This window comes from Bufo gargarizans, chromosome 3, assembly GCF_014858855.1.
Source record: "Bufo gargarizans isolate SCDJY-AF-19 chromosome 3, ASM1485885v1, whole genome shotgun sequence".
Classification (NCBI taxonomy): Eukaryota; Metazoa; Chordata; class Amphibia; order Anura; family Bufonidae; genus Bufo; species Bufo gargarizans.
This window is the reverse complement of record NC_058082.1, coordinates 8,743,129-8,770,990: the sequence shown is the minus strand read 5'-3', so window position 1 is coordinate 8,770,990 and position 27,862 is coordinate 8,743,129. Positions and strand designations below refer to the sequence as shown.

The 27,862-nt window shown below is 45.9% G+C and overlaps 1 protein-coding gene across 1 annotated transcript; it reads left to right on the top strand.

Moving 5' to 3' along the window:
* Window positions 1-59: 59 nt before the first annotated feature.
* On the top strand, window positions 60-22,033 carry LOC122930592 (olfactory receptor 1500-like). The gene is made up of 3 exons (XM_044284083.1): window positions 60-965; window positions 8,999-9,061; window positions 21,854-22,033. The coding sequence occupies exons 1-3, from the start codon at window positions 60-62 to the stop codon at window positions 22,031-22,033; spliced, it is 1,149 nt and encodes a 382-aa protein (XP_044140018.1).
* The last annotated feature ends 5,829 nt before the right edge of the window (window positions 22,034-27,862 follow it).

Below are 27,862 nucleotides of genomic sequence, written 5' to 3'. Positions count from 1 at the left end.
ATTTTTTCTTAATTCATTGCTTTTCCTAGAATCATCAGAGTCTCCTTCAGGATCGGCAAATGGCTAATTATTCTCAAAACGTTTACTTTGAACTCATTGGATTTGTGGGAGTACCAGAAAAGTACAACCTTGTGCTCTCGTTCATGATGTTTACTGTCTACAGCACGGCGTTCATAGCCAATGGCACCGTTATCGTCCTGATATTGGTAAGCCGCCACTTACACCAACCCATGTACATCTTCATTGCCAACCTGGCCTTTTCCGACCTGCTCTTTGACACCGTCACCTTGCCAAAGTTTATTGCTAAGTATTGGTTCGGAGCTGGAAGTATGTCTTTCTCTCAATGTTTCTTGCAGCTGTTCTTCGTCCATTGTTTGGGAAGCCTGGATTCCTTTATTCTCGTGCTTATGGCTGGTGATCGATATGTGGCCATCTGTAACCCACTAAGATACTCCTCCATTATCACTCATACAGTCACTATTGCGAGTTGCAGTCTCAGCTGGCTCTTAGCAGTCATCTCTGCCTTGGCGACGCCTGTTCTAATCGGACAACTTCCATTCCCCGGGCAAACCAAAATCTTTAGCTGCTTCTGTTCCAGTTCTGCCCTCTTGCGCTCGGCCATTGGAGACGTCACTCAGGTTCGACAAACTCTCCTGATTGTTGCTCTATGTGTGCTCCTCATCCCATTGGTGGTCATCCTGTTATCTTATGTCATCATAATTATAACTATTCACTGTTCTAGTGTTTCCAGTAACTGGCAGAAGATGTTCTACACATGCACCACTCACTTGCTTGTTCTTAACATCTACTACATCCCTAGGGTATTTGTCTATATTGCCAATTTTGCTAAACTCATTCTACAACCTGATATCAATGTCCTGATACTTTGCATCTACTCCTATTTGCCGCATATCGCCAACCCCATCATCTACTGTCTCAGGACTGTGGAGATCAAAAACACCATTGTAAACCTTTTCAGGAGGAGGATTGGGCTCACAGCGTGAGGAGGACGTACCGGTATCATGTTACTCCTGTTCTTTCCCATGCAGGAACCTATCTTCTTCCTGTTGTTTTCCACATTTTTCCCTCAAGGATATTTTATTTTAGTAACGGTAATACAGATTTTTTATATTTAACTTTGTTCTTGTAGAGATTTGATATTTGCTAGCGGTAAATTTGAGAACATTTGCTTTGCTGGAGTTGGACCAATATGTGAATCTCAGATCAAGCGCCCATATTTACGCCATTTAAGACAATGAAAGCTTCCTGTAGTGGATCAAGTGATGGCAGAGATGCTGGGACTTAGCAGACTACCATGAGGTTGTCACCAGTGGAGGCTGTTTTTCTATCAGTGAGGAATTGCATGAATCACCCAGTTAAAGCGGGAGAACTGTACAATAAAAGTAAATGCATTATATAAAAATATATATGACATGCAATATGTAATATATTGTATACAATACAATGACAAAATAAGTAAAAACCACACACTGGCATCTGCACCCCAATGCGCAGCCCTGATCACTGTGACCACCGCAGACTGTATTAAGCTAGTTTCACACTAGAGCTACAGTAAAATGGTCCGGCAGAGAAACAGCCTGCTGGAGATCATCGTCAAGCTTGGCTGGATAAAACCTGTCCCACTGGAAACCATTGACTATAATGGGATCCGGCCTGTTCACGGCACAGTCTGGCTGAATCTTGTCAATAATGCCATAAACCTGCGGGATCCCCACCAGGTCCCATTATAATTCAATAGGGCCTGGTGGTGCTGCAGCAGTTTCCAGCCTGGTGGTGCTCCAGCAGGCTGTTCCTCTGTCTGAACATTTTGGCTCGAGTGTGAAAAAAAGAAAAAAATCACAGAAAATAATGCACTAACACAATAGATGCAAGCATTTTTTATAGACTTAGCCCTCACTCTGATATGATAAAATCTGATCAAAACAAATCTGTGTCCACATACCAGCACCAAGGTCGTCTCAGTCAGGCAGGTCCTACGCTAATCCTACCTATGCCATTGGGCATCTACATTCAGAAGAGCAGACCCTACGCATATAGTCTGCTGCTCCTAGTCACCTCTGTGTGCATCAAGCAACCGATGAGAGAAGGAGCAAGCACAGCTGTATGTACCACCTAATCAAGGTCGCCCGTGGGAGCACGCACAGCTATATGTACCACCTAATCAAGGTCGCCCGTGGGAGCACGCACAGCTGTATGTACCACCTAATCAAGGTCGCCCGTGGGAGCACGCACAGCTGTATGTACCACCTAATCAAGGTCGCCCGTGGGAGCACGCACAGCTATATGTATCACCTAGTCATGGTCGCATGTGGGATAGGTTGGGCAAAAGTGCACAAAAATGCTACTCCCAAGATAATAGAAGCGATAATAGAGGGATGGATAGCTGAACACTTCAATGGGACAGTGTGGAGATTCTTGGTGACCAGGGGTGTTGTTAGTCTAAAACATTTGGTGCCTGAGCCCCTGATGTTTTGTCCCAGGCCCCGGATGTCCTGCCTGCCTGATAGATACAACTGTAAGTCCTCGGCATGGCAATACAATTAAATCTAATGCAATGGAAGAGCTGAAGGACCTGTGATGACATCACAGTCATGTGATCAGTGCTGAAGGCAGTGGTTGAGAAGGACCTGTAATCATGTCACCATCATGTGACCAGTGTAGGAGAGGATGGCAGTGAGAAGGAGAAGCGTGTGTCAGAGGTAAGTGAAGGGGGAGATTCTCAGTGTGAGAGGCAGAGCAATGCTGGGAGTTGTGGTTATTTGGCTGTGACTGTATGTTAGGGCTGAAGTGAGGGATGTTATTTACATGGGACTGAATGTTAGAGGCAGCTGTGGAAGGGAGTGATATTATTTACATGGGACTGAATGTTGAAGGCAACTGTGGGAGGAAGTGATGTTATTTACATGGGACTGTGTGTTGGAGGTGGCTATGGGATCGGGTAATGTCTTGGGGCTCAGACTGCTTGGCCAACTCTGCGCTTTCAGCAGTGGACCTGATGGAAGACAATGTGAAGGAACTGGAGGCACTGTCAGCCACCCAATCTACTACTGCCTCTACTTGCTCTGGACCTCACCCACAAAATTGCCTGACAGACGAATAATTGTATATCCGTGTCACGGATGCAAAGGAGGTGTTTTGTGCCACAATTAACAGATTGATTAACTATTCTATTACAGTGAGATGGATGCAAAGGTGGTGTTTGGAACCCATAAGTCTGGTATTTCCATCTCACTGGTGCAGAGGAGCTGTATTGCACCCCTCAGTAGTGTCTACAGGTCACTAGCACACTTTTTAAAACTAATAATACCCTCTCCCTGCCTGCAGCAGCATCCTATCCCTAGTTGGAGCAGAATGGTGGCGCACCACGTGATCCATGCATGTCAGGGCTGGCGAGCCATGAGAAGTTCAACCCTGTCAGTAATGACATGACACTGCCTTCTAACTATAATGTGATGCCCTCTATTGACAATGAGATGAATTTGCCCTTTAATGATAATAAAATGACTCTGCAGAGTCCACCCTCTAATGATAATGAGAAGACTCAGCAGAGTCCACCCTCTAATGATAATGAGATGACTCTGCAGAGTCCACCCTGTAATGATAATGAGATGACTCTGCAGAGTCCACCCTGTAATGATAATGAGATGACTCTGCAGAGTCCACCCTCTAATGATAATGAGATGACTCTGCAGAGTCCACCCTCTAATGATAATGAGATGACTCTGCAGAGTCCACCCTCTAATGATAATGAGAAGACTCAGCAGAGTCCACCCTCTAATGATAATGAGATGACTCTGCAGAGTCCACCCTCTAATTATAATGAGATGACTTTGATGACCCCACCTTCCAGTGATAATGACATCATTCTGCTGACCTCACCCTCTAATAATAATGAGTAGAGATGAGCAAATTTTTCGAAAATTTGATTTGGCCGCTTCACCAAATTTTTTGAAAAAATTTGCTTTGATCAGAATTTATTTGCGGCAAATTATGTTTATGGTCAGGGCTAGGACAACGTCGGCGCACGCAGAGACACCTGCCCTGAACATAGTGGCTGAATTGTGCCGGGAGCCACGGCGCGGGTACACCAGTGAAAAAAGGGGGCATACCTGAAGGGAGTTTAGAGAAAAAGGGCGGGAGGGAGGGGCGTGAGGCTCGGGCGCCTGGCTGAGCGGCAGGTAGGGGGATAAATAGCCAGACGCCCCTCCCACAAATGCAGGCTGTTAACAGCCTTATTATTTATGGTCAGGGCTAGGACAACGTCGGCGCACGCAGAGACACCTGCCCTGAACATAGTACATAGTGGCTAAATTGTGCCGGGAGCCACGGCGCGGGTACACCAGTGAAAAAAGGGGGCAAAAAACATCAGTTAGGTAGAACACTTTTTTGCAAACTACAAAGCCAATGATCGAAAGGCGCGAGATATCTCTACTCGAGGATTGGGTATATACCTAGTGAAGCAGGAGGGCCGCCACCGCCCCATGGACCGGATGACATGAGCTGGCACCTGATGCCGAGAAGCAGCGGAGTCTGCCCCTAGCGACATGAGTGGCCCGAATTTACCCTGGAGTCATAGCCTAGCCCCTGGGCGAGGGCACGGATGAAAGATATAAACTGAGGGTGCTGAGAAGCTTGCCTGCGTGTGGCAGGAGCGGGCTATCTGGTGATGAACCTTGGATGAGGCCTAGCAGTTGATGCAGCACCTGAACTGGGCACCAATCGTTCAGCGTGGGATAGAATTTACCTCAGAAGGGGGTCCCGTCTGAATGGTTTTGGTGGAAGGTAGCAGGGGAGTGTAATGGCCCTGGCCCCATAACAGATGCTGCTTCAGAGGATGGTTATGGCGATTTGAACCCGCCAGAACCTCACCGGGCCGGAGGAATCCATAAAAGGTGAGATACATGGCCGCTTTCAAAATCAGGTTAGTGAAGGGCCCAAAAAGGATTACCATCCAATGACGAAAAAGATCCCTGAACAATTTACCGGACACAGGTTGCCTATGGCTCACGGACCCCTTCCCCTCCTTTTGAATACCCCGAAGGGTGGCTTTAGAAAACGAAGACAGAACCTGGGTGATCCAGGAACGCTGACCACCTGAGCGATCCGGGAACGCTGACAACCTGAGCGATCCGGGAACGCTGACAACCTGAGCGATCCGGGAACGCTGACAACCTGAGCGATCCGGGAACGCTGACAACCTGAGCGATCCGGGAACGCTGACAACCTGAGCGATCCGGGAACGCTGACAACCTGAGCGATCCGGGAACGCTGACAACCTGAGCGATCCGGGAACGCTGACAACCTGAGCGATCCGGGAACGCTGACAACCTGAGCGATCCGGGAACGCTGACAACCTGAGCGATCCGGGAACGCTGACAACCCGAGCGATCCGGGAACGCTGACAACCTGGGCGAAGCGGGAACGCTGACCACCTGGGCGATCCGAGAACGCTGACCACCTGGGCGATCCAGGGATGCTGACAACCTGGGAGATCCAGGGACGCTGACCACCTGGGCGATCCAGGGACGCTGACCACCTGGGCGATCCAGGGACACTGACAACCTGGGCGATCCAGGGACGCTGACAACCTGGGTGATCCAGGGACGCTGACAACCTGGGTGATCCAGGGACGCTGACAACCTGGGCGATCCAGGGACGCTGACCACCTGGGCGATCCAGGGACGCTGACCACCTGGGCGATCCAGGGACGCTGACCACCTGGGCGATCCAGGGACGCTGACCACCTGGGCGATCCAGGGACTCTGACCACCTGGGCGATCCAGGGGCGCTGACCACCTGGGCGATCCAGGGGCGCTGACCACCTGGGCGATCCAGGGGCGCTGACCACCTGGGCGATGCAGGGACGCTGACCACCTGGGCGATCCAGGGACACTGACAACCTGGGCGGTCCAGGGACACTGACAACCTGGGCGATCCAGGGACACTGACAACCTGGGTGATCCAGGGACACTGACAACCTGGGCGATCCAGAGACACTGACATTTAAACGAAGACAGAACCTGGGCGATCCAGGGACGCTGACCACCTGGGCGATCCAGGGACGCTGACCACCTGGGTGATCCAGGGACGCTGACCACCTGGGCGATCCAGGGACTCTGACAACCTGGGCGATCCAGGGACACTGACAACCTGGGCGATCCAGGGACACTGACAACCTGGGCGATCCAGGGACACTGACAACCTGGGCGATCCAGGGACACTGACAACCTGGGCGATCCAGGGACACTGACAACCTGGGCGATCCAGGGACACTGACAACCTGGGCGATCCAGGGACACTGATAACCTGGGCGATCCAGGGACATTGACAACCTGGGCGATCCAGGGACACTGACAACCTGGGCGATCCAGGGACGTTGACAACCTGGGCGATCCAGGGACGTTGACAACTTGGGCGATCCAGGGACATTGACAACCTGGGCGATCCGGGGACACTGACAACCTGGGCGATCCAGAGACACTGACATTTAAACGAAGACAGAACCTGGGCGATACTGGGACGCTGACCACCTGGGCGATCCAGGGACGCTGACCACCCGGGCGATCCCGGGACCCTGACAACCCGGGCGATCCAAGGACCCTGACAACCTGGGCGATCCAAGGACCCTGACAACCTGGGCGATCCAGGGACACTGATAACCTGGGCGATCCAGGGACACTGACAACCTGGGCGATCCAGGGACATTGACAACCTGGGCGATTCAGGGACACAGACATTTAAACGAAGACAGAACCTGAGCGATCCAGGGACGCTGGCCACCTGGGCGATCCAGGGACGCTGACCACCTGGGCGATCCAGGGACGCTGACAATGACTGAGTCTAGAGGTGGCAGCAGCATGAGTAGGCCACAGACTGGCACAATGACAGAGTCTGGAGGTGGCAGCAGCATCAGGAGAAGGCCACCGTGTAGCACAATGACAGAGTGTGGAGGTGGCGGCAGCAGCAGCATCAGGATAAGGCCACCAAGTGTCACAACAACAGAGTATAGAGTTGGCAGCAGTATGAGGATACCACAGACAGCCACAATGACAGAGTGCGGAGGTGGCGGCAGCAGCAGCATCAGGAGGAGGCCACAGAGTCACAAGGTGATATAGTGTGGATAAGGCAGCAGCATCAGGATACCACACAATGGCAAGGTGGCATAGTGTTTATACGGCAGCAGCAGCATCAGGATACCACAGAGTGGAAAGGTGACATAGTGTGGAGATGGCATCAGCATCAGGAGACCACAGAGTGGCAAGGTGACATAGTGTGGAGATGGCAGCAGCATCAGGAGACCACAAAGTGACACGGTGACAGAGTGGGGTGGTGGGTGGCAATACCAGTACCCGCTGATGAAGGTGGGTGAAAGAAGGAGAACTTGGCATCAGATGTGTGGCATAAGGCAGGTGGCAGCATCAGATCTAATCTGAAGCATCTGGAATTGGTGTGTGGAAATCCTGGCTGATCCACTCCTGATTCATCTTGACAATGGTCAGTCTTTCCACATTTTGGGTGGACAGGCAAGTTTTCCTTGGGGAAACTATGGCCCCCTGCACTAAACACCCGCTCTGATGCCACACTACTGGTCAGGCAGGACAGGTTTTTCAGGGCAAACTCTGCTAGTTGCGGCCACAAATCCAGTTTGGCTGCCCAGTAGTCCAGCAGATTTTCAATGTGGGGTGGCAGGGTGCTGTCCAAGTATGCCACCACCTGCTGGTTCAGGTCCTGCTCCAGGTCTACCTGCTGCTGCTGGTGAGTAGTTTCTTCACTATGCGGGTGAAGAAAGCTACTCATCAGCGACTGTAGACTCAGGCTGCTGCTGATGGAGCTGGTACTGCTCCTGCCACAACACCCCACCCCAGCAGTCATGGCAGAGGAACTTGAGAACAGAGGGCCCCCCGGTCAGACTTGCGAGAGGATGGACGATGGCGCAGATAGGCAACTCACTACATAGGATATCTCTATAGTAGTTCAGTTTGTCCTCCCTCTTAGTGGGTGTTAAAAAAGGCCCCCATTCTGGACCGGTAGCGAGAGTCCAACAAGGTGGAGACCCAGAAGTCATCCCTCTGCCGAATGGTGACAATTCGGCTGTCACTACGAAAGCAAGCGAGCATGCATCGGGCCATTTGTGTAAGTGACTCGGAGGGACTCCCTGTAGCCGGCCAGCTAAGACCTGTCCTAGGTTGCTAATATAGCTTATATGTGTATACAGCTAGACCTGCCAATAACCTAATACAGTTCCCATGTTTGTGTGTTAAAGACAAAAGCAAAGTTATTTACAGTGACTTCATGTTTGGATGTCATATAACTGTTATATGTTATGTTCACAGAAGCAGAAAAGATAATATGCCTTTATTATTCATTATATGAATGTGAGGTAAGCTCAATGACACTGCAGACACAACAGAAAGCATAGAGTTAAACTGTTAGACTGTTAAACTGCTGAGCAGTTGTCTTGACCAATCACAGCCAGCCTCACACATAGCAGGAGTTTTGACCAATCACAGCCAGCCTCACACACAGCCTGTGTGGGAAATTCCCCTATCAGGAGCTGCTAGAATCATTACACCAGAGGAGAGGAGCTGAACAGACATTTACTCCACTAAGAGGTGTGTTTTATGGAAGCAAGAGGCCAAAATAGGTATTTAAAACAGTTATATAAGTTCCTATTGTTAATATAGTGATTAGAACTGTATACTGAACTGGTTATGTTTACTTACAGTTCCACCATACAAATGGACTACTGAGCCATACAATCAAACAATCCAAACAAATTGCATACAAATGCGAACTGGTCATACCAGATCATAAGCAATTGTATAGAGCAAAGTGCAAACCAAGTAGAGCAAGTAGAACTATTAAATATACCTCAGATATACCTCTCAGAGAGATCATAAAGTGCTTAAATAACTTAAAGTGAGAGTACAGATACTCAAGAGAGAAATATATCCACCATTTTATGTTGAATGACAAGATTGAACAGTTGAACCACCATCTTATGCCGCCATTTCATAAATCTTTATGTAACACGTGTTTTGTACATGGACTATCTGCTGCGGAGGCGGCAGTGTTATATATGAAGAAAAGTTGAAGTTAACAAAGAAGTAATTTCAAGCATTTGGTGTGCTCTTTAAACCTACTGTTTCCATAGAATGGCGCTAGAGGAATTACAGAGTAATAGACAGTCTGGTTAGACTAAGAGTCAGAGATATCAAAATTCTTCTAATGCCACAGCACAAAAGGCACTTCATAGTGCTGTGCCTGACATACTCCCTGCCTCTATCTCCACTGCATACTGCCACGGTGTGTCTGGGTCCTCTGCCTCGTCTTCCTTATTGCCCTGTAGCTCCTCTGGCTGCTCCTGCTCCTCCTCTACTGTCACCTGAGTAAAAAAAACACCCATTTCGCTACACATTGCTTGTGCTCCAATGTCCTCCTCCTCCAGTTCAGCCCCCACAGGGTTCATGTGGCTGTGAGATCTAGGCGCCACGTCTCCAGTGCCCTGACCAGCCATTGTTACCACCATCTGTTCCAGGACATAAAGCAGTGGAATTACATTGTTCATCCCGTAAACCTGGCAGTCCGTGGCGTCCTCAAAGGGCCTGAGCAAACGGCAGGTGTCACGCATGACATCAAAGTTACACAGGGGAGTACTCCTATCCGCTTGCATCATCAAGAAATCGTTGATGGCCTTTCTCTGTTCGCATAGTCGGTCCAACATATGGAAGATGGAATTCCAACGGGTGGAAACATCTCAAATTAGCCTATGTTAGGGGATGCCGTTCTTCCCCTGCAGCTCAAGAAGGGTGTGTTTTGCGGTGTACGAGTGGCTGAAGTGCACGCAAAGTTTCCTCCCCATTTTTAGGAGGTCTTGCAGGTGGGTGGAAGACTTAAGGAACCGCTTGACAACCAGATTGAACACATGTGCTATGCAGGGCGCATGGCTCAGCCTTCCTTGACGCAGCGCCGACATCATGTTCTTCCTGTTTTTGGTCAACATGGTTCCGATTTTAAATTGTCGTGGAGAAAGCCAGGATTCGATTTCTTGATGAATCACATGGAGCAGTTCCTCCCCTGTGTGACTCCGTTCGCTAAGGCAGATGAGGTGCAGAACAGTGTGACACCGCCGTGCCCTGCACATGTGGTAAGCTGGAGAGGCACAGTGACTTGTCCCTGCAGTGGAGGCTGAGGACACAGTGGAGGATGAGGAGGCAGAGGTGGACATTGTCGCAGGATCAACAGCGTGAGAACGTGGAGGAGGAAGCGGCGTGACCTGGCCAAGTTTCTGGTGTGGCTGTGCAGGAACCACATTCACCCAGTGGGCCGTAAAGAATATGTACTGTCCCTGACCATAGTTACAGCTCCACATGCTCTTTGGGCAGACACCGACAGGCTCAAGGACTGGCCCACCTTCTGTTTTACATGTTTGTGCAGGGCCGGTACTGTCTTTTTGGCAAAGAAATGACGGATTGGGACTCTCCACCTCGGCTCGGCACAAGCCATCAGTTCTCTGTAGTGGCGTCGCTAGAGGGGGGCGAGGGGGGGCAATTGCCCCCCCTATGTTGTCCCTTGCCCCCCCGGGTGCCCCCCCGCTGATTCCCCAGAGTGAATACTAATGAGCGCTTCCATTATGGAAGCGCTCATTAGTACCGAAGGACCAGGAAGTGGTGAACGCTCTGTACTCACCACTTCCTGGTCCTCGGCTGTCGGCTGTGCAGGGCTGCGCACAGCGTAAGGTCGCTCTGTGACCTCACGCTGTGCGCGCCAGTTTAGAGCACAGTCGACTGAGGAGAAAATGGCAGGCGGCTTCCGTCCAGGAGCAGGAGAGGTAAGTGTTTTTATTTTTTATTTTATAGAAAATGTGGCTGCTGGGGGCATTATGGGGGCTAATTGGAGGCATATGGGGCATTTGGAGGCATATGGGGGCTAATTGGAGGCATATTTGGGGGCTAATTGGAGGCATATGGGGGCATTTGGAGGCATATGGGGGCTAATTGGTGGCATATTTGGGGGATAATTGGAGGCATATTTGGGGCTAATTGGAGGCATATTTGGGGCTAATAGGAGGCATATGGGGCCAATAGGAGGCATATGGGGGCTAATAGGAGGCATATGGGGCTAATAGGAGGCATATGGGGCTAATAGGAGGCATATGGGGCTAATAGGAGGCATATGGGGCTAATATGAGGCATATGGGGGCTAATAGGAGGCATATGGGGGCTAATAGGAGGCATATGAGGCTAATATGAGGCATATGGGGGCTAATAGGAGGCATATGGGGGCTAATAGGAGGCATATGGGGGCTAATTGGAGGCATATGGGGGCTAATTGGAGGCATATGGGGCTAATTGGAGGCATATGGGGGCTAATAGGAGGCATATGGGGGCTAATAGGAGGCATATGGGGGCTAATAGGAGGCATATGGGGGCTAATAGGAGGCATATGGGGGCTAATTGGAGGCATATGGGGGCTAATTGGAGGCATATGGGGGCTAATAGGAGGCATATGGGGGTTAATTGGAGGCATATGGGGCTAATTGGAGGCATATGGGGGCTAATAGGAGGCATATGGGGCTAATAGGAGGCATATGGGGCTAATAGGAGGCATATGGGGCTAATAGGAGGCATATGGGGGCTAATAGGAGGCATATGGGGCTAATAGGAGGCATATGGGGTCTAATTGGAGGCATATGGGGCTAATAGGAGGCATATGGGGCTAATAGGAGGCATATGGGGGCTAATTGGAGGCATATGGGGGCTAATTGGAGGCATATGGGGGCTAATTGGAGGCATATGGGGGCTAATTGGAGGCATATGGGGGCTAATAGGAGGCATATGGGGCTAATAAGAGGCATAATGGGGCTAATAAGAGGCATAATGGGGGCTAATGAGGCATAAGGGCTGATATGGGGGCTAATGAGGCATAAGGGCTGATATGGGGGCTAATGAGGCATAAGGGCTGATATGGGGGCTAATGAGGCATAAGGGCTGATATGGGGGCTGATATGAGAGGCATAATGAGGGCTAATGAGAGGCATAATGTGTCATCCACAGATGCCCCCATAACAGTGTGTCTTCCACAGATCCACCATAACAGTGCGCCTGTGCACTGACGAGAGACAGAAAGAAGGGGAAAGAATCCGTGGAAGCAAGCAGAGGACGGCACTGCAGACGACTGAATAGCTTCTTTTGTAAGTAAATTGCTTTATTATAACTGTATCCCTGCATATCGCAATTCTCTCGTATTTTGTAATCTTATTGATATATACTTATTTTGTTTGTGCCCCCCCATTTTTGACTGTGGTATCTTTGTGCCCCCCCTATATATTGTTCCTAGAGTCGCCACTGGTTCTCTGAAAGGTGCAGAGTCGACCACTTGGAAAGGGAAGGACTGCAGCACCAGCAACTAGGAGCACATTTATCTTCTGCACAGTTGGATCGCTTGCCTGAAATCGGGTGCGGCGTGCTACTGGGTGATGCAGCTGTTGCTGCGGCAGGCTGGACCACCACATCGGAGCCACGGTTCTCCCAGGCCACTGTTTGGTGACGCTGCATATTTTGAAGCAGAATCGCCAAAAAATGAAGCTGTCTTTCGTGTATATGAAAATCCAAAAAGCTTTATTGTAAATATAAATGAACAGTACATACGTGTATTATAAAACAGGCAGCACAAGGCGGGACACACAAATGAGGAGCAGGACCCAAGGAGATGCCGGGAGATCAATGCACGAAAATACAGGGAAAAAGAATACTAGCTGAAAGAGCATACCTCAGATCCTCATAGCAGCAACGCCCCAAACACAATGCAAAAGAGGCAATTGTAGAGACTGAGGTTAAGATGGAAGGAACACAAAGGAACGCAATTAAACATACCCTGAATGGTGCAAAGATCTCTCGGCCAACTCCTGACCCAACGCCGTTTCGCCAGTAAATCTGGCTTCTTCTGGGATGCTGCTATGAGGATCTGAGGTATGCTCTTTCAGCTAGTATTCTTTTTCCCTGTGTTTTTGTGCACTGATCTCCTGGCCTCTCCTTGGGTCCTGCTCCTCATTTGTGTGTCCCGCCTTGTGCTGCCTGTTTTATAATACATGTATGTACTGTTCATTTATATTTATAGCAATATATAATATTTTTAGCAATAAAGCTTTTTGGATTTTCATATACACGAAAGTCAGCTTCATTTTTTTGGTGATTATTATGACTCCTTGGGGGTCCGTTTTTTTTATATCATTCTGTCCGGTTAATATTGGTTGACATATCTTGAAGTAGGGCCGTAGTCCCAACATTGGCACTTTCTGCCCACAGATTCTACATATGGCCACGTTCACCTCCTCCGGCAGCTTCACAAAAAATTGCCACACCGTCGAGTAGGTGATTTTCCCCCCAACAGTCCGCACTGACTGACTGCTACTGCAACTACCTGCACCACTACTTCCCAGGCAGGTAGGCTTCTGCGAAGCAGGTGGTCTACCCCGTGCCCATTTGGCTCCCGAACTCCCACTGCTGCCACCCTGCCGACCTTCCAGCCACCCTATCGACTTGCCAGCTCACAGGCAAGCTGCCACCCTCTTCTACTGATGATGATGAAGCCCCTTCTGCACCCGGCTCCCAAGTGCGATTGGCTTCATCATCATCGAGTAGTGTCTGCACATCACTGATGTCCTCCTCAACGGTCTCTGGGTCAGAAGCCTGACCGCTCGCAACACCACCTCCCACGCCACTCTCCTCATCACTACTTGCCCGCCTAGCGGAGGAAGAGGCGGATGTCTCCTCCAGATTTTGGCTGGCCAGTAGCTGCTGACTGTCCTCTAGTAGCTCGTCCTCACTGTATAGTGGAGCTGAGCCCACAGCATGCAATACTTCTGTGGGTGATGGAACAGCAAAGGACAGAGGCAGGTTGAGGACAGGTGAGGGCACAGGGCCTGCTCCCGGGCCATGCCAAATAAGGCTTGTGTCTGACGAACCCACCGACTGTTGGCTGGGGGTGTCTGAGGTCACTTGGGATGACATGGATGACCGCGTTAACCAATCAAGAACTGCTGGGTTGCTGATCAAGACACGACCGCTAGATGACACCGGGAGCTCAGGCCTCTCGCTGTGACTTCTGCTGCCACGACCCCTTACGCTGCTGCGACCTGTGCCTGCGTTAGAAAAATGTAGGCCTCTGCCACTCCTCTGTGCATGGCCTGGCACTTCTCTGCCTGACATACTTTTAGCTGAACAAAATAAATGAAACGCAAATTAAAACACCCCTAAAAAGTATGTATAGTTTTTTTTTTTGTAACAGAAATATACCCATATACGCTTTCACCAGGAAAAAATTAAGCAGTAAAGTGCATATAGATTTTTCTTGCTGTTTATGAAATACGCTCCTATACGCTTTCACCAGGAAAAAATTAAGCAGTGAAGTGCGTGTAGATTTTTCTTGTTCTACTGAAATACTCCCCTATACGCTTTCACCAAAAATAACTGCAACAGTACAGTGAGTATATATTTCTCTTTTTTTACTGAAATACGTCCATATACGCTTTCACCAGAATAAACATAAACACTGAACTGCGTATATATTTTTCTTATAGGACTGAAATACGCCCCTATACGCTTTCACCAGAAAGAACTACAACAGTGCTGTGCGTATATATTTTTCTTTTTTTACTGAAATACGCCCCTATACGCTTTCACCAGAAAAAACTGCAGCAGTGAAGTGCGTATATATTTTTCTTATTCCACAGATATAAGCCACTAAAGGCTTTCAAACATAGTACATGCACCCCAAGAACAAATAGCTGGAAGGACAGAGCTGTATAATGGCTATTATAAATCGTTTTTTCTTTTCTTTTTTTTTTTGCACAATAAATTTTTTCCAATTGCTGTCCCTAGCGCCTTTTCACGTCTGTCTATAAAGACCGGCGTGCCGATCACATACGTGACGCAAAGGGAGGGAAAAGGGAAGGCCCTGTCCATGGGAGAGGGAAAGATGGTGACCCCTAACTCACCTTGAGGCTGGCACCTGACTGCCCTGACGTCCCTAGATGGGTTTCTGACCCGTACGCCGATCATGTACCTAAACCCTGGCTTTCCCTAAGATGAGCCCTACGTAAGTGAATAGGGCGGTGGTAACACTAGTCCGCACCACTAACACTAAAGGGAAACACTAGGGAGAGGACAAACAATACTGACAAAACAAATAGTCCCAGGTGGGCGACAACAAACAACCAACAGGGATCCGGAGGGTAACGCTCTGGTACGACAACCAGGGATAACAGCAACTCAGCTCCAGTGGGTCAGTATAGAAGTTCCTGGCAGGAAGCTCTATATCTGGCAACCAGAGAAGTGGGAGAGGGGAATATAAGGAGGTTGGGAGTGCTGGACAAGGAACAGCTGAGGAGAAGAAGCTACGGATCCCTGAGTGAGACAAAAAGGATTGCAAGGCAAACACAGAAAGCTACCATAAAGAAACAGCACTATCTTTAGACATAGAGCGCGCAGCCACCCGCTGCGACTTCCTGACCCCGGGTATAACGGAGTCAGACGTGGCTCTTGACACCCTCGTGACACTGTCCCTGCTCTCAGAACGCTGGAAAATGGCAGAATCTAAAATGGTTGCTGTATTTAAAGAGCTGTGACATCACAGGGCTAGCTGGCTGGTGATAGGCTGCATGCATGCATGTCAATCTAGGGTGATCCCGCCTTCCCAAAGTTCCTTGCCCCATGTCCTCAGTCCTCACACGTGTAGCTGCTATTTTAGGAAAAATGCGATTTGTTACCACAAAGCAGGTAAATTTGCATTCGTTGCAAATCGAATTTTTCCTGAAATTCGGATCGAATTCCACTTCGTCAGCTTCGATTCGCTCATCTCTAATCAGAAACACTTCATCTGTGAGACCAGCATCGACCCCTCCTCTTGTGTTCTTTTTAATATTTTTGTTGATCATTTCTTGATGCAGAGTTATTATTATTCAGAGCGTCTATGTTCTCTTTCAATTGTAATCATATGTGTACTCTGGAAACATTTTTGTCTTTGTTCTTTGTTGGATCGGGTGCAACATGTGTTGATTTTATGTTGCTTTTCCGACGTAGGCTCTTCATGGAGGTCTTCAGTCGCCCTGATTCATGTAGCATAATTGCATCATGAATCAGAATGACTGGTTTTCCTGTTTCTAACAATGACGTAATCTTTACTGTCTTCACATAACAGTGACAGGAGAGTGTGGTTTGCAGTGGTTGACTTTGGTGTCTGTTAAGCAGATACCGATCAACCACATCGGCCCTCCGACATGTCTCATGTGCAATGGAAGATGTGATGGAGCGCGGAGGAATCTCCATGTCACTGACACTTGTAGTATCTAGCATCTAATTCCCCCCCCCCCCCCCCGATACTTATTTACTTTGTTTTTCCTTATATATATATATTACTAATAGTGGGATGTATATAGCCTCTGCTGAAAACAGTCTGCAATACTATGGTGATGCTTGCGGCTCACAGTGTGTTCCATGTGGGGCGCGATCATATGACCCAGTGACATCGGATTTCAGGTTGATGCGCAACTTTGTGAAACACTGATAGCCATGACACATGCGCAGAACATGGCCTATGATGCTGAATACACGTGGTGGGGTCCATGCTGGTTAGTGTTTATCCTTCCTGTTCTGTTGTTTTTAATGGTCACCTGTGTCTACACACCTGAGGGTTATCTTAATTATTGTCATGTATAATACAAGGGAAGATACGGATCATGTATGTTTCACTTGAGATATATGATGAAATTAGATAGTAACATAGTACATAAGGCCGAAAAAAGACATTTATCCATCCAGTTCGGCCTGTCATCCTGCAAGTTGATCCAGAGGAAGGCAAAAACCCCTGTGAGGTAGAAGCCAATTTTCCTCACTTTAGGGGAATAAAAATTCCTTCCCGACTCCAATCAGGCATCAGAATAACTCCCTGGATCAGCGACCCCTCTCTAGTAGCTATAGCCTGTAATATTATTACGCTCCAGAAATACATCCAGGCCCCTCCTGAATTCCTTTATTGTACTCCCCATCACCACCTCCTCAGGCAGAGAGCTCCATAGTCTCACTGCTCTTACCGTAAAGAATCCTCTTCTATGTTTGTGCACAAACCTTCTTTCCTCCAGACGCAGAGGATGTCCCCTCGTCACAGTCACCGTCCTGGGGATAAATAGCTGATGGAAGAGATCTCTGTACTGACCCCTGATATATTTATACATAGTAATTAGATCTCCTCTCAGTCGTCTTTTTTCTAAAGTGAATAACCCTAATTTTGATAATCTTTCAGGGTACTGTAGTTGCCCCATTCCAGTTATTACTTTAGTTGCCCTCCTCTGGACCCTCTCCATCTCTGCTAAGTCTGCTTTGTTCACTGGAGCCCAGAACTGTACACAGTCCTCCATGTGTGGTCTGACTAATGATGTGTAAAGTGGTAGGACTATGTTCTCATCACGGGCATCTATGCCCCTTCTGATGCAAACCATTATCTTATTGACCTTGGCAGCAGCTGCCTGACACTGGTTTTTGCAGCTTAGTTTGCTGTTTATTAAAATTCCTAGATCTTTTTCCATGTAAGTGTTACCGAGTGTTTTACCATTTAATAAGTACGGGTGACTTGCATTATTCCTTCCCATGTGCATAACTTTACATTTGTCAGTGTTAAACCTCATCTGCCACTTATCTGCCCAAGCCTCCAATCTATCCAGATCCATCTGTAGCAGTACACTGTCCTCTGTAGTATATATGTACAGTATACTGTCCTCTCTCTGTAGTATATATACAGTATACTGTCCTCTGTAGTGTATATATACAGTATACTGTCCTCTGTAGTGTATATATATACAGTATACTGTCCTCTGTAGTGTATATATATACAGTATACTGTCCTCTGTAGTATATATACAGTATACTGTCCTCTGTACTATATATACAGTATACTGTCCTCTGTAGTATATATATACAGTATACTGTCCTCTCTCTGTAGTATATATACAGTATACTGTCCTCTGTAGTATATATACAGTATACTGTCCTCTGTAGTATATATACAGTATACCGTCCTCTGTAGTATATATACACACAGTATACTGTCCTCTGTAGTATATATACAGTATACCGTCCTCTGTAGTATATATACAGTATACCGTCCTCTGTAGTATACAGTCATGTGAAAAAATTAGGACACCCTTTGAAAGCATGTGGTTTTTTGTAACATTTTTAATAAAAGGTTATTTCATCTCCGTTTCAACAATACAGAGAGATTAAAGTAATCCGACTAAACAAAGAAAACTGAAGAAAAGTCTTTTCAAGATCTTCTGTAAATGTCATTCTACAAAAATGCCTATTCTAACTGAGGAAAAAGATAGGACACCCTCACATGTATTCCCTCTTAAATTGGCTCAGATCTCACACAGGTATATCACACCAGGTGCACATAATTAGTAGATCGTTACTCTGCATGTTGAATGAGGCTTGCCCTATTTAAACCTCAGACATTTAGTTTGGTGTGCTCCTGACTGTTGAAGTGAGAGTGAGCACCATGGTGAGAGCAAAAGAGCTGTCAGAGGACTTCAGAAAAAAGATTGTAGCAGCCTATGAGTCTGGGAAGGGATTTAAAAAGATCTCAAAAGATTTTGAAATCAGCCATTCCACTGTCCGGAAGATAGTCTACAAGTGGAGGGCTTTCAAAACAACTGCCAACATGCCCAGGACTGGTCGCCCCAGCAAGTTCACCCCAAGAGCAGACCGCAAGATGCTAAAAGAGGTCTCCAAAAACCCTAAAGTGTCATCTCGAGAACTACAGCAGGCTCTGGCTACTGTTGATGTAGAAGTACATGCCTCTACAATCAGAAAGAGACTGTACAAGTTTAACTTGCATGGGAGGTGTGCAAGGAGGAAACCTTTGCTTTCCAAGAGAAACATCGAGGCCAGACTGACATTTGCCAGAGATAAAGTTGACAAAGACCAGGACTTCTGGAATAATGTTCTTTGGACAGATGAGTCCAAAATTGAATTATTTGGACACAACAGCAGAGGACATGTTTGGCGTAAACCAAACACAGCATTCCAAGAAAAGAACCTCATACCAACTGTGAAGCATGGAGGTGGAAGTGTCATGGTTTGGGGCTGCTTTGCTGCAGCAGGACCTGGTCAGCTCACCATCATAGAATCCACGATGAATTCTACTGTGTATCAGAAGGTGCTTGAAGAACATGTGAGACCATCAGTTAGAAAATTAAAGCTGAAGCGGAACTGGACCATGCAACATGACAATGACCCAAAACATACTAGTAAATCAACCAAAGATTGGCTGAAAAAGAAGAAATGGAGAGTCCTGGAATGGCCAAGTCAAAGTCCAGATTTGAATCCCATTGAGATGCTGTGGGGTGACTTGAAAAGGGCTGTACGTGCAAGAAACCCCTCAAACATCTCACAGCTGAAAAAGTTCTGCATTGAGGAGTGGGGTAAAATTTCCTCAGACCGATGTCGAAGACTGGTAGATGGCTACAAGAACCGTCTCACTGCAGTTATTTCAGCCAAAGGAGGTAACACTCGCTATTAGGGGCAAGGGTGTCCTATCTTTTTCCTCAGTTAGAATAGGCATTTTTGTAGAATGACATTTACAGAAGATCTTGAAAAGACTTTTCTTCAGTTTTCTTTGTTTAGTCGGATTACTTTAATCTCTCTGTATTGTTGAAACGGAGATGAAATAACCTTTTATTAAAAATGTTACAAAAAACCACATGCTTTCAAAGGGTGTCCTAATTTTTTCACATGACTGTATATACAGTATACTGTCCTCTGTAGTATATATACAGTATACTGCCCTCTGTAGTATATATATACAGTATACTGTCCTCTGTAGTATATATACAGTATACTGTCCTCTGTAGTATATATACAGTATACTGTCCTCATCAGTGTTAATTACTTTACACAGTTTAGTGTCATCTGCGAAAATTGATATTTTACTGTGCAAGCCTTCTACAAGATCATTAATAAATATATTGAAGAGAATAGGGCCCAATACTGACCCCTGAGGTACTCCACTAGTGACAGTGACCCCTCCAGTACTTCCCCCTGAGGTACCCCACTAGTGACAGTGACCCAATCTGAGTGTGTACCATTAATAACCACCCTCTGTTTTCTATCCCTCAGCCAGTTACTTACCCACTTACAGATGTTTTCTCCCAGTCCGAGCATTCTCAATTTATATACTAACCTTTTATGCGGTCCAGTGTCAAATGCTTTGGAGAAGTCCAGATACACGACATCCATTGATTCGCCGCTGTCAAGTCTAGAACTTACCTCCTCATAGAAACTGATTACATTAGTCTGACATGACCGATCCCTCACGAAGCCATGCTGATATGGCGTTATTTGCTTATTTCCGTTAAGATGCTCTAACATAGCATCTCTCAGAAAACCTTCAAACAGTTTTCCCACAACAGATGTTAAACTTACTGACCTATAGTTTCCAGGCTCTGTTTTTGGACCCTTTTTGAATATTGGCACCACATTTGCCATGTGCCAATCCTGTGGGACATTCCCTGTCAATATAGAATCTGCAAATATTAGAAATAAGGGTCTGGCTATGACATTACTTAATTCCCTTAGGATACGGGGGTGTATACCATCCGGTCCTGGCGATTTGTCTATTTTAATCTTTTTAAGTCGCTGATGTACTTCTTCCTGGGTCAGACAGGACACTTTTAATGGGGAATTTATTTTTGCATTCTGCATTTCATCTGACAGTTTATTTTCCTCAGTGAATACATTGGAGAAAAAAATATTTAACAGCTTTGCTTTCTCCTCGTCGCTCTCTGCGATTTCCCCCTTCATTACTCTTTAACGGGCCGACACCTTCAGATTTATACTTTTTAACATTTATATAATTGAAGAACATTTTAGGGTTAGTTTTACTCTCTTTGGCAATTAATCTCTCGGTCTCTAGTTTGGCCGCTTTTATTTGTTTTTTACATGTTCTATTTTTTTCCTTATAGTTTTTCAGTGCTTCCGTGCTCCCCTCCTGTTTTAGTGTTTTATATGCTTTCTTTTTGCCATTTATTGCTTTCGTTACAGTTCTGTTTATCCACATTGGTTTCTTTTTGTTCCTTAACCTTTTATTCCCATACGGTAAGTACCTCTCACAATGAGATTTTAGGATGCTTTTAAAGATATCCCATTTTGTGGCTGTATTTTTATTTTTGAGGACTTTGTCCCAGTTAGTTTGGCCTATGGCCTCTCTTAGTTGGCTAAATTTAGCTTTTTTGAAGTTTGGTATTTTTGTTCCTCCCTGTAGAAACGCTCTTTTGAATGATAATTGGAAGGTTATTACTTTGTGGTCACTATTTCTCAGGTGTCCCCCGACCTGCACGTCTGTTGTTCTGTCAGGCCTATTGGTTAATACTAAGTCCAGTATGGCCGTCCCTCTAGTCGGGTCCTGAACCAGTTGGGAGAGGTAATTGTCTTTGGTTATTGCCAAGAAGTTTCCTTTATGAGATGTACAGCTTTCAGTTTCCCAGTCTATATCTGGGTAGTTGAAGTCCCCGATAATAACCACCTCATTATGATTTGCCGCCTCGTCTATTTCGTTTAGTAGTAGATTTTCTGTGGACTCTGATGAATTATTTTTGATTATGATTATTTATACACATGTAATGACCCAGAGTGCCACTACCACTCTTTTGCACCTTGATGTTACCTCCTATGAGCTGAGAGTGCGTCTTCTAATACATGCCATCATGTCATTCTCACTGTGTATATGTATTCCTATGCAGATGTAATGTTAACATGTAATGTGCCTGGTTCACCAGCAGGTGGCAGCAAATTCCTTCAACCCCTCTCTAGAGAAGGAGGAGTTTAGTGTTAGTGAGTCAGTGTCTAGCTTACCCTTCCAAAGGGAAGGTTGTGTGTCGGCCTCCAGACCACTGTCTTCTCTGCTGGGCCTGCAGACCCTGCCTGAAAAAGTTCTCCATGGTTGCTTGTCCCCTGCCTGAAACTTCAAGCCAAGTAAGCTTGATGCCAGGAAGAAGTTCCTAGGACTAAAGTTTCAGCAGAAGAGGAAAAGTTTCTGTTTACTCCAGCTAACCTAGCAGAGCTGAGGAAGCTACAGCATAGCAGAGCTGAGATTGTTGCAGAAGTGTTTGCCTGCCAGAGTTAAACCAATACCTGCTGATGACCAAAATACCATTTGGAAACAGTTTTGGATTACCATTTATGCCAAGTAAAGCTGTGTTTAACATTAATACAAAGTCTGGACTCTGTTTATTCTACTTCCTTCATCATCTAAGTTATTTATCCCTTTTTGCACTGCTTTGGACCACCACGTCCTGGATCCAAGGATATCCAAGTAGGAGCACCGTGACACATGCCTATAGCACCTTCAGAGAGACTGTAGGCCACTCTACATCACTCTGGCAATCCTACACCTGGGTACCCACACTACCATCTACAAAGGGGATTCCATGTCCTCGTTGCTTAACTGCAACTGGCGTCACGATTACTTGCTCTATAAGAGGGACATATATCATAGAAACCTCCCAAGGGGCAAGGGATACCCCACGTCCGTGGTAGGGACGTTGCACACAAATCATATTTTACCTTCTAGTTATGTTTAATGACCAATTACTCTGTGGATATATAGTTCCACATGGCACCATTGTATGTTGTCACTGCTTGAGAAAAGTCCCAGTAAGAGGACTGAAACGTCGCTGTCTGGTGACTAAAGAACACTACCTTTAATTTACTTTTTCTAGGAGTGCCGTGAAATTTCTTCATCTTTTAGCTTTTAGATAGATATGAGAAAGATAGTTAGATAGACAGACAGATAGATAGAAATGATATAGATAGCTAGACCGATGGCCAGATAGATATGAGAAATAACATAGTTTAGTAACATAGTTTATAAGGCCGAAAAAAGACATTTGTCCATCCAGTTCGGCCTGTTGTCCTGCAAGTTGATCCAGAGGAAGGCAAAAAAACCCTGTGAGGTAGAAGCCACTTAAGGGGGGGAAAAAATTCCTTCCCAACTCCAATCAGGCATCAGAATAACTCCCTGGATCAGCGACCCCTCTCTAGTAGCTATAGCCTGTAATATTATTACGCTCCAGAAATACATCCAGGCCCCTCTTGAACTCTTTTAGTGAACTCCCCATCACCACCTCCTCAGGCAGAGAGCTCCATAGTCTCACTGCTCTTACCGTAAAGAATCCTCTTCTATGTTTGTGTACAAACCTTCTTTCCTCCAGACGCAGAGGATGTCCCCTCATCACAGTCCTGGGGATAAATAGATGATGGGAGTGATCTCTGTAGTGACCCCTGATATATTTATACATAGTAATTAGATCTCCCCTCAGTCGTTTTTTTTCCAAAGTAAATTACCTGAATTTTGATCATCTTTCAGGGTACTGTAGTTGCCCCATTCCAGTTATTACTTTAGTTGCCCTCCTCTGGACCCTCTCCAGCTCTGCTATGTCTGCCTTGTTTACAGGAGCCCAGAACTGTACACAGTCCTCCATGTGTGGTCTGACTAGTGATTTGTAAAGTGGCAGGACTATGTTCTCATCACCGGCATCTATGCCCCTTCTGATGCAACCCATTATCTTATTGGCCTTGGCAGCAGCTGCCTGACACTGGTTTTTGCAGCTTAGTTTGCTGTTCACTAAAATTCCTAGATCCTTTTCCATGTCAGTGTTACCGAGTGTTTTACCATTTAGTATGTACGGGTGACTTGCATTATTCCTTCCCATGTGTATAACCTTACATTTGTCAGTGTTAAACCTAATCTGCCACTTCTCTGCCCAAGCCTCCAGTCTATCCAGATCTGTCTGTAGTATATATATATATATATATATATATATATATATATACACACACTCACCTAAAGAATTATTAGGACCACCATACTAATACGGTGTTGGACCCCCTTTTGCCTTCAGAACTGCCTTAATTCTACGTGGCATTGATTCAACAAGGTGCTGATAGCATTCTTTAGAAATGTTGGCCCATATTGATAGGATGGCATCTTGCAGGTGATGGAGATTTGAGGGATGCACATCCAGGGCACGAAGCTCCCGTTCCACCACATCCCAAAGATGCTCTATTGGGTTTTGATCTCGTGACTGTGGGGCCATTTTAGTGCAGTGAACTCATTGTCATGTTCAAGAAAGCAATTTGAAAATGATTCGAGCTTTGTGACATGGTGCCTTATCCTGCTGGAAGTAGCCATCAGAGGATGGGTACATGGTGGTCATGAAGGGATGGACATGGTCAGAAACAATGCTCAGGTAGCCCGTGGCATTTAAACGATGGCCAATTGGCACTAAGGGGCCTAAAGTGTGCCCAGAAAACATCCCCCACACCATTACACCACCACCACCAGCCTGCACAGTGGTAACAAGGCATGATGGATACATGTTCTCATTCTGTTTAAGCCAAATTCGGACTCTACCATTTGAATGTCTCAACAGAAATCGAGACTCATCAGACCAGGCAACATTTTTCCAGTCTTCAACAGTCCAATTTTGGTGGAGCTCGTGCAAATTGTAGCCTCTTTTTCCTATTTGTAGTGGAGATGAGTGGTACCCGGTGGGGTCTTCTGCTGTTGTAGCCCACCTTTCTTTCCCATTCTGACATTCAGTTTGGAGTTCAGGAGATTGTCTTGACCAGGACCACAACCCGACATGCATCGAAGCAACTGCCATGTGATTGGTTGACTACATAATCGCATTAATGAGAAATAGAACAGGTGTTCCTAATAATTCTTTAGGTGAGTGTATATATACAGTATACTGTCCTCTGTAGTATATATATATATATATATATATATATATATACAGTATACTGTCCTCTGTAGTATATATATACAGTATACTGTAGCTGCTATGGGGCTCAAGTGAAAAGGGGGCCCGGCAATAGAGTAAAGGCTCCGCCCCTAATTACACCATCTGGGCTTCCATCTCGAGTCCCTACCACTGGATGCGGCCTACCTTCTAGCTCCCGGCTACCCTGCCTGCAGGTCCTAATGAGCGTTCTTTCTTCTCTGCTGGGTTGGCCAAAGAGCATCAGCAGTGCAGGCAGAGCCTGCTGGTTGTTGGCTGGTCTAGCATCCAACAGAGAATTTTTAGTTACCTGAATTTATCTGCGAGCATGGAGCAAATAAATGAGGCAGTAGCTGTGCTCTAATGACGACGCACTCTAGCCTAGGCCATCCAGGTACCAGACAGCTCCTCCACAAGTAAGTGCAGAGCCCGCACTTGTATCCCCCAGCTCTACATCAGTCCCTCATTTCAAACTGTGGGCCAGTGAGGGATGACTTCACCGTGACCCGTGACACTACAAGGAGTAACAGCCCTGGTCTGCTTGCTGAAGTCTCTACTGCCATCTGACAGTCCTTAGCTGAGCAGGTTAACCCCTGCTATTCTGGTCTCAAGGTTATCCAACATGTATTATTATTATTTATTTATTATTAAAGCGCCATTCATCCCATAGCGCTGTACACATGAGAAGGGGTATACATACATAATACAGACAATTGCACTAATCCTAAACAAGACAAGTTGCAGACCGGTACAGAAGGAGAGAGGGCCCTGCCCGCGAGGGCTTACCATCTACATGTATGCTTGCACATACTTTGTAGACTATAGGTACAGTATATATACTGCATATACACCTGTGTCTATTTTTGGCCCAAGGCAGGAGAAGTAGCCATGGCATAAGACAACCTCTTTAACAGTGTGTGTATATAATATGTATATATATATATATATATATATATATATATATAAAAATACAAAAATGGAAAAATGGGCAGCACTCCAAAGAGTAAAATATAGAAAAACTTTATTTACCCCAGTGGGAAATGCGTGACGTTTCGGCTCCGAATCAGAAAAAGGTTCTGATTCGGAGCCGAAACGGCGCGCATTTCCCACTGGGGTAAATAAAGTTTTTCTATATTTTACTCTTTGGAGTGCTGCCCATTTTTCCATTTTTGTATTTTTGGAGTGATCCATATTGGGCCTGCTGCACCCACCAGCCTGCATTGAGGACGGTGCTGCCATTGCTTTTTAATTTTTTTATATATATATATACGCTTGGGTCAGTTGGTCAGGATTCTTCGCTGTAACAGAAGCAAAAACCTGCAGTAAACTAATTTCTGGTACTATATTTATTTACTACATTTGAATCTCATACCATATCTTTGTAGATAACATGGTGCTGTTATGGCATATGTCCAGTAACCTTGGTTCTGTAACCATAGCTATACATTAAACAGGCATCCTCAAAGTGCAGCCCTCCAGCTGTTGTAAAACTACAACTCCCACAATGCCTTGCTGTAGACTGATACCTGTAGGCTGTTCAGGCATGCTGGGAGTTGTAGTTTTGCAACAGCTGGAGGGCCGCAGTTTGAGGATGCCTGCATTAAAGGGTTTGACCATCTTTTAAAATTGATGGCCTATCCTGAGATCAGACCAGCATCACTTTCTAGTCCACTGCAGTCTCACCGATAAGATGTTCTGTAGAACCTCCAGTGCCAGAAGTAGGGGTCTCAACTACACCTCTCCAGTGTATAGTGGACAGAGCTCGTCACAGTGCAGGGGATGCATGGAGATGTGCACTTCCTGGAACTTTCGTTAGAAATGTTCCTATGCCGACTTCTGGCCCCCGAGCTCCTGCAGAACAGCTGATCAGTGGGAATGTCAGATTCCCACCAATGAGATCAAGATGGCCTGTCCCCAGGATGGGCTATCCTTGCAAAAATCTCGACAACCCTTTTAATTGTCAAATCATTTTAGATCTTTACACTGGTAGAGCGGGGGGGGGGGGGCACATTTTTTATATACAAGGGTAGTGAGAGGGGCTAGAAACATATTAACAAATGCTTCTGTTTGTAAAATTGGGGCATATTAGCCCCAATATTGGCTAATAAGGGCGGGGTTTTGCGTTAGCCCCATCTATTTTCAGCCCGAAATATTGCGACTTTGCTGGGACTGTCTTTGAATATTAGGGACAATCCCAGCAAATTCAGGACAGTTGGCAACTATGTAGGCATGGAGGCCCCGTGATTTCTATGTACGCCCCTGATGTATATATAATATCTACACAGTATACTGTCCTCTGTAGTATATATAGATATATATAGAGAGAGTATACTGTCCTCAGTAGTGTATATCTACAGTAAACTGTACTCTGTAGTATATATACAATATACTGTCCTCTGTAATATATATATATATATATATATACAGTATACTGTCGTCTGTAGTATATATACAGTATAATGTCCTCTGTAGTATATATGTACAGTGTACTGTCCTCTGTAGTATATATACAATATACTGTCCTCTAATATATATATATATATATATATATACACAGTATACTGTCGTCTGTAGTATATATACAGTATAATGTTCTCTGTAATATATATATATATATACAATACTGTCCTCTGTAGTATATATACAGTATACAGTCCTCTGTAGTATATATACAATATACAGTCCTCTGTAGTATATAAACAGTATACTGTCCTCTGTAGTGTATATATACAGTAAACTGTACTCTGTAGTATATATATATACAGTATACTATCCTCTATTATATATATATATATATATATATACAGTTTACTGCCCTCTGTAGTATATATATACAGTATACTGTCCTCTGTAGTATATATACAGTATACTGCCCTCTGTAGTATATACACAGTATACTGTCCTCTGTAGTATATATATATATATATATATAGATATATATACAGTATACTGCCCTCTGTAGTATATATATATATATACAGTATACTGTCCTCTATAATATATATA